Source organism: Anopheles cruzii, chromosome 3 (genome assembly GCF_943734635.1).
Source record: "Anopheles cruzii chromosome 3, idAnoCruzAS_RS32_06, whole genome shotgun sequence".
Lineage (NCBI taxonomy): Eukaryota > Metazoa > Arthropoda > Insecta > Diptera > Culicidae > Anopheles > Anopheles cruzii.
In genome coordinates, this window is record NC_069145.1 from 8005199 (window position 1) to 8013528 (window position 8330).

At 49.4% G+C, this 8330-nt stretch overlaps 1 protein-coding gene across 1 annotated transcript; it reads left to right on the forward strand.

The window, feature by feature from the left end:
* Window positions 1–4755: 4755 nt before the first annotated feature.
* On the forward strand, window positions 4756–7604 carry LOC128269756 (uncharacterized). The gene is made up of 2 exons (XM_053007159.1): window positions 4756–4978; window positions 5527–7604. The coding sequence occupies exons 1-2, from the start codon at window positions 4756–4758 to the stop codon at window positions 7602–7604; spliced, it is 2301 nt and encodes a 766-aa protein (XP_052863119.1).
* The last annotated feature ends 726 nt before the right edge of the window (window positions 7605–8330 follow it).

Sequence of the window (8330 nt, forward strand, 5' to 3'; positions counted from 1 at the left end):
CAAAGGCAGCACCGCGTAGCCGCAGCCGCACACAAAGCAGTGCCGCATTGGCTTTATATGCTCTCGCAATCGATAATGGAAATGCACATTAATTCCTAATGAAATCCCGACGTTCCGGGGGCGAATGATACTCATTAAATCCATTCAAAATTGATCGAATCAGCTTCCTGCCGAACGGGCGGCCCACACGCGGTCACGGCGGGGCTTTGATATCGCAGCATTTGGACGTTTCGATGGCATTTCCATTACGGCTCAGCGCACACACAAAGCGAGCGAGTGCGAACTAAAATAGTAGTAAGCTCCCTGGGCATCGGGAAAACCCTGGCGCTGGAAAAAACCTGGGGCTCATCCCTTCAAATGGACTGTGACTTTCCTCGGCTCACCGCGAAGCGTAGCGTGACGCGTGGCACATGATTTATCGAACTTCTTTTAACCATTGACAAGGGTTTGGTTGCGTGTGCGACACGCACATGCGTGAGTAATTATCCATCGTCCTGTGAGCACCTCTAAGAAACTATTGATAAATTACCGAAAAACCCGAAGGAGGTCCTGTTGACGTCACAAAGAACTGTTGTTACCCTCTCTCTCGATGGTTCCAACGGGTTCCAACGAAGGCACCAACGTTGGATCCCAGTTCCAGCAAAAATGACGTCCGGTTGACACGATCCGCCGCGTCAGATAATTTTTACTTCAAATTACGTCCCCCACAAAGCGGCCACAGGCGAAGAACATTTTGCAGCCATAAACGAAACACCCATCAGCGGTCTGCGTTTGCATTTTAATGCGCTAAAAAATTGGTTTCTCTCAGCCCACGGGCGCGCAATAACGCGATGGTCGTGGTTGATGAGCCAGAAACGAGCGACCAAACGAGGAAAAAAAAAGGATAATTTCAACGAATTCTAATCTTCCAACGGTTGTTTGCTCACGCGCACACGCCGGTGCTAGGTAACCACCCCGCCGCAAACGAGTCCTCATCTCGTTTAGGGATCTTGGGAAAGCGCAGCATCCGCGCAGCCTGACGGTTTTCCGGACCGCTAAGTAAAGAAAAAACCGTATGCTCGGAATAGACAGGGAGAGAGAGAGCAATGTTCCGGAGCACGGTCTTCTCCGTTCTCGGTTCCACCTAAAACTGGTCGCAGGTCGTGAAGAACTCTTTCTCCGCACAAAACCGCATTTGAAACGCTCGTTTCTTTTTGCGTTTCGTCGAAAGGTGTCATATCTTGATTGTTTGCGCTCTCGGTAGCGCCGACCTTTTGCGACCGCACGAGGCGCACCCTTTGCCAAACGGATAAATCCTTACCCTAAACCCGTGGGGAAATCGGACCCCGCACGTAGGACGACGGGAAACCAAAACAAACCACCAACCTCTATTGGGAAGACTCTGAGAGGAAAAAAAACTTACAACCGTGGGTTGGAAAGATTAACGAACGGAAGAATGTTCCTCACCATGGGCGGGGAAAAAAAATCCAAAAAGGTCACCTGCGAAGGAGAATAAAAAATTGAAGAAATTCGGTCTCGTTCCTGGACACCAACCAATCCATCCACAACCCACCAACCACCGTCCCCAACCTGCTGCCGCTGCGGCGTCAGCATAATCGTCACTGAATGCGCGATAGCAAAATCCTAGACCAGGATTTGGTCAAAGCAAAGTTTGGGTTTCACAGCATTTGGTGGACGGAAAAGAAAATCCTCGCAAAACCCGGCCCGGCTCAGATCGGGTCGCCCGCAGGCAGCCAGCCGGCGTGCTTTTTTGTCGTGGACCACACGATCCGATCCGTTGCAGACCCGAATCTGTCTTCGCCGCCAAACTATGCAGAGACGATTAAGGTGTGGTTGTGTGTGGCAAGACGATAAAATGCAAATGGCGCACATTTTGTGTTGAGCTAGAGAGAGGGGCCCAGGGCCAGGAGAGAACGGAGAGGGAGAGAGCGAAAAGTGTCCACAGTCAGCTCCAGCGTCCGCGTTATGGACGATAACGATAGCGATAACGAAATTTAACCGTTTTTCCATGTCCATCAGGGGCCCGTCCGCGCAGGCTGCGGTGTGACGCTTTTCCCTCGGAAAAGAACCGACGTTATTAGTCAACGTTATCTGGAAATTTGGAATTTTTTGTTGGTCACATTCCGGGAAAATGATGGCGGAAAATGGAGCCACAAGGTTGTGTGTGTGCCGAGAAGAGTAGAATTTAACGAAACCATGGCCTGTACCTTGCCGACAGAGTTCCTTTAAATTCCGGCGATCCTTAATGCAGCTTTATCTAATTGTAATACAATCAAACAGCAAAGTCCACTCTTATCTAACGTCACACAGCTAAACGGTTTAGCAACCGGGCATCGGGCCAGTGTCACTATCGTGACATATCAATCAATCAATTACGTGTGCCTCTCCTCCGGTGTCGAAACACGATAAAATGAGAAAACTTTTCCTTCACTCTCCCCCGGGGCCGGCAACACGTGCCAAACGACGGTCCACTATCGAGACCCGCCCCGTGTGACGAGTTAGCGCCGTGGCGCCGGTTAAAAATAAAATATTATTTGAAAATATAAAACAAATAAAACAAAAGTCGCAACTAAACAACATTTGATTGTCGAACGCGAAACGCGTTGCATATCACACGAATCGGGATCGCACCGCGAATGACACATTCGATTCTGCCTGTCGTATACTTCGTTAGGTCAATTTAGCACCCCGCAGCCTGCGGCTGCTGCTGACCGTCGAATCCTAGCAGTCGACCAGAGCCCGGCCATGTGACCCACACACAACCCACAGCCACGGCCGACCACGACGACGGATCATTTTCACATCACGCTCACGACCAGTCGAAAGGCGTCAAATTTTTTTGGCCCAGAACGACAGATTAGGAAGTTAGCTCACTTTCGTCGCACGCCCCGGTCGTGTCCAATCGGCCATCGGTGGACATGTCACGTCCCTTTATGACACCAACGCGGCGCCGTACAAACCATGTCAACACGCTGTCACGGCGTTTCGATGGCGAAAAAAAGGAAAGTAAAAATGTGAAAAGAGAGAGAGAGAGAAAAAAATACGTTCATAACCGGCCGAAAAACAAGACTACTAGCAAACACATAAAACCGAAACACGCAGCAAATATGATAACGAAAGTGCCCGTAAGATGCTTCCAAACAACCGGAGCCGTGATGGAGAACAATGTCTAGAAACAAGAAAAACATCAAATTGTTGGCAAAACTTAGAACGAAAGTCGAACGAACGAACATTAGAGTTCGCGACACAGCGATTGTTAGCAGAGTATGGTGAGAGAGATGCATTTGCAACAAGCAACTAAAATTAGTATTCAAAATATTATTATTTTTGTAAAAGCACTATTCAACGAACTGCTCCTGTCCAACGACTTGCAAATGCTACAAACCCTACGCGCACACACACACATACGCCACACGCAATAGAACTAGCCTACGAACTACGAGATACAAACCTGTCACCAGCAGGACACGATCATCGGCAGGGCGTGCACACTATGGTAGTAGGTTGTTGGGAGGTGATGGTAGTAGTGATGATGGTAGCGCTAGTAGTAGTAGTAGTAGTAGCAGTAGTAGCGGAAGTAGTGCCAGAGGTAGTAATTACAGTGGAGCAGTTTGTGCAGCGCGGCCTCGTTGAATTGGATAAACGCTTGAAGCCATGCTGAAGGGGCACACAACTAGCTCACTGGGGTTCATCCTGTTTGACTGTGTGCAGATAAAATGTGAGCATGCGTTACATTAAACACCACCCGCCGCTGGCCGACGACTGGACCCCGACGGGGACAGAAGTCCGAAACATTCAACAAAACACAATCACTACAAAAACAAACTAAAACCAAATGAATTAAATAAGAAGCATGAGATGAAACTAAGAATACACACACAATAAACTACGAAAAACAATTCAAAGAATAAAAAGCATGACAAAAAAGGAAAACTAAACCTAAAATATTTTAAAGAAGCAAACAAAAGTACAAAACGACAAGAATCGGAACGATAAAATGGTACACACAATATACAAAGCGCTTCAAGCGTACACTTCCCAAAAAACCAACATGAAACCTGAAAAAGAGCTTTGAACTGGAAATCGTTACATAAAATCACACCCAACCAAGAAACTCCGTCTAATCGAACTTTTTGCAAAGCACAGGGGCGTGAAATAGAAAGTGTATGTGACTTTTAGAACACAAACAAAAAAAAATCCCCAAAAAACATGTCAAACATTTATCAGAACTCAAGCCGTGCTTTCGATTTCACTATTATCGTGTGCACCACCCTTTGGGGAGGGTCGGCAGCTGCTTTCGATTCGTCGCCCATGTGGGACTGCATGTGGCTCGTCCCCACCAAACCTTGTGAAAGTTCTACGTCATCCGTCAAGATTTCCTTCACGACTTATCGTCAGCGCGCACTTGTCAAATTTGCCACCCGGGCGCCAGCGTCCGGGACACTGCTGAAAATCAGATCACCGACGAATGCTAAAAGGCAAAGCAAATAAGACTCTTCGTGAGACGAAGACGCCACGGGGATTGGTTCCTGTTGGTGGTTGGCAATCGCAGTTCCATGCGCCCGTAATGCCACCCCAGGGAGAGAGTCGACCTTTCCGAGATTACCTTTCCCAGTCGGGTTTCTACTACAAAACGCGAAGGACATAGTGCTTCTTAGGGGTGCAAGAGTTCGGTTTGGCAGCCGTGGACTTTGTTGAAATCGGATGACAGTAAGACAAGCGAAACGGTGTGCGCCTCTGAGGATACTGTGAAAAATGGGAAAAGTGTTTTCGCCGGTGCTGCTGTTGGGGTTCTTCTTCTCGTGGCTAGCCCTAATATCCGCTCAGTACTGTCCGGAACCTACGCGACCTCATACGTCGCGGTGCGATCAGTACTTGCGCTGCGACAAACTTTTCACGGGGGACCACGTTTGGACCACGGTCCAATGCCAGCAGGGACTCGTGTATCAACAGCCCATGGGCACCTGCGTCGTTCCCGGTGAGTTCAGAACACGCGAGATTCTCGATAGGTAGCCAACAGTGACTGCAGCAGCAGAGATCTGTATCTGTGACCAGTTCTTTCAAAGGAATACAGTGTGATGTCCCAGACTTCAATTTTGGACCGAACCAAAACATTTTATGAGAATGCGATTCTTCGCCAAAAAAAGAATACAAAATACCGTGTACACCCGTGTGTGGCATGTGGCCTGTCTTTGGCGAGGCTCCGGGTGACCTACTGATCCGGACCTAGTTTCACAATAGTGTGAATCGATAAGAGAAATTTTCCTTGCACCGGTTTGCTGTCTATAGATGCTCCACATAGTTCAAGAGTTGGGCGCGCGTCTTGTAGTCGAGTGTTAATGAATCGTGACAGAAACATCAGAACTCACTCCTGGAATTCCATTGTACTTCCCGCATACGGTACAAAACTATTTTACGAACGAGTGAAAGCTCGGCCATGCAAATCATTTCATTGCGGTCAAAGTCGTTAGAAAGTGAGATTTAGAACCGAAGATACTAATGCGGCATTTCTTGACATTTCTTCAGACAGCGACTGGGAGTGTGACCTGTCGGCGGAGAACGATCGCGACCGGAGTGACGAGAACGTTTACGGTGTCGACGGTGGGCTCGATTTCGAGTCCCGTGCATCGGCAGATGATAGTGAAGATCATCCGATCTTTTCCAGTGAACCGGAGTACAGTGGTGATGGGAGTCTGGACACGTTGTCGTATGAATCCGAGACAGAAAGGGCTCCTGCGCAAACTAGCACGATAGCACGCCAGGACGTACCCCAACAGCTTTCTGCTTTGAGCACGCAAACGCCAAACGATGTGACAGCCAATCAGGACAAGAATGAGACTCTGACTGAACTGCAACTTTCGGAGCAGTTGAGGAAATTCATCGAGCAACAGAAAACCTGGATCGCGAATAATCTGAAGCAACGCAAGTATCTGTCAGCAGCGGGTACAAAGAAGACTGAAGATCATTCGAGCTCATTGAGGGAGGTCGATAAACCGGAACCACCGAAAACCGACCCAGGTCCAAGTTCGATCCAGAAGCACACCGGAGGCTCAGTGTCAGAGGATCTTATACGAAATGTGCTGAGCATTTCGCAACAAATAGTCTCCAACCAGAAGGAGTCCGCTGCCCTTAAATCGAGCGTTGAGCAGAAACCAATAGTGACCCCCATTTACATACCGTACCCTGTCGGTACCATCCCGGGGCCAACGGCAAGGCCTCATCCAACCAACACTAATGCGGCAGCTTCGCCGACCGGTGCCGGTTTCAACAATCTGCCTCACAACAACTACTTCACCGTGTACGATGGTAACAGCCAATTTCCGGCTAATGTGTCCACCACCGCCATCCAACAGCGTCCCCCCGTACTGTATGACGCGTTCGGACATAGAATCTTGCCGTTCCAATCTTTTCCCCCGTACGTGCCTGCTCCAAGTGGCTACCAAGTGGTGAACTCCGGCTACAACCCTTACTACGCCGGGGTCCAGCAGCCACTCGGCGGAAGGTATCCCACGATGATGTCTCCTGGAGCTGCGCTGAATGGCCCTCCAGATTACTATCACGGCCAGTACCAACCAGGGCCAGGGCCGGTGTACGATGTGGGATATGCAGGAAGTCAGCAGCAAATTCGCTACGGTCCGCCCCATCACGGACCGGCCGCTTCATTCGATCGGAACGAGCTGTCCGATCCGAGCTTGTCCGACGAAAACGATGCCCTCGACAGCACCGAAGACGAGGACGAGGACGAGGAAGACGACGCTCCGATTTCGGGCTTTTCCGACGAGTACAACCATGAGGTGGCTCCGCCAGAAGAAACCGACGATGAGCCGACGTCACATCTGAAGCGCAAACTGTTCGCCCTCGACGACGAGCGTACGTTGGACTACGAAGAGTACAAAGACCGCATACTGCCCCTGCTGAGGGCCAATCCGGGCGACACACGCATCACGCTGCTCACGTGCTCCCTCGGCAGCCGGCAACCGAACAGGACCGATTGCTTCCGGTACTACGTATGCAATCCACACAATGGCGCCTTCCAAACGTTCACCTGCCCGGCCAATACGGCATTCAACAAGAACACGCGGCTCTGCGATTCGGTGTCGTATAAACCGTGCCAAACGGCGACGGCAGGCCCGAAGCGTCAAGTGTCGGTGAGACGCCAGAAACCCCAGGCGCACCGGAAACGCACCAAGGAGGAGCCCGCCGAAAAGGAGCTTCTGCGTAAAGCGCAAAAGTACGTCGAACTGATTCGTCGGCAGGCACTGAAGGTGATGGGACCTTCCAACGGCAATAGCCAACAGGCAGTGACAACGGTAGGTCAACCCCAGACCCGGCCTCCTGCCAAGGTCCATCGCCGTAAGTCGAGCTCCCTGGCGGCCAAGAGGAGAGTAGCGTCGGCCACAACGACGACGACGACGACGAGGGCACCGCTGAAAGTGGCGCGCTGTCGTCTGGAGGGTCGCATGCCGGATCCGAACGATCGGATCAACTACTACGTCTGCCATCGAAAAAGTGAGAAGAAGTTCACCAAGCTGAAGATGGCCTGCCCGCCCAACTTGATCTACTGTGCCGAGTCGCAGTACTGCACGTTGGCAACGAACTGTTGAACCAGCAGCTGTCGAAACTGCGGTTAAAGTTATTTATTCTATTTATCTACTTATTTATTTATTTATTTGCACTACACACAAGATTTTGGATAAATCAGAACATAACTCGTTTCAGGAAACAATGTTTAATAACAAAACAACGAATAAATACGAATTTCTATACCAATAATAAAAAAACCTTGAGAAACAAGTGGAAAAGTGAAGAAATTATTCAGCTACACAGAAAGTTTGTGTGTTAAACTCAACTTCTTTAGTTTTCTTTCAACAACAAGTGTACTACAATACTGTATCTTTGTCCTGGAAAAAACGACATTAAAAATCACACTTTAAAATGACCCACGATGACGTGACCAACAAGCAACAAAGCGTTGGAGTAGAAGAATTGAAAGAAGCATTTAATTTTTATATTCACATGCAGGTTGAAGTTATGATTCTGCGCATAAGCTGAACGGTGAGTGCGTTGTCATGGCTGAGTCATTCGAACGTTCCCCCTACGTTGGGGCTTGGTCTTCGGTGCACTGCTGCTGCCGCTGGCTGCTGCTACGTGACACTACAATCAAATCTTGTGATTTCCTCAAAAGTGCTTTGCAGAAAAGAGAACCATTATGCTGTGAACGAACATGGCGATGGCGTAGAGAGAGGCACGGTGGCGCTTTCTGTGCTTATGGTGAAGAGCTCATCAGAAGCAATCCGAGTCTCGCGGCTGCAGGTACTACCCTAGAAACG

What these genes read in the sequence shown, in the direction of transcription:
- LOC128269756 (XM_053007159.1), top strand. Translation starts at nt 4,756, where the DNA reads ATGGGAAAAGTGTTTTCGCCGGTGCTGCTGTTGGGGTTCTTCTTCTCG. An exon ending in GGGCACCTGCGTCGTTCCCG is followed by an intron (nt 4,979 to 5,526) that starts GTGAGTTCAGAA and finishes ACATTTCTTCAG; the next exon opens with ACAGCGACTGGGAGTGTGAC.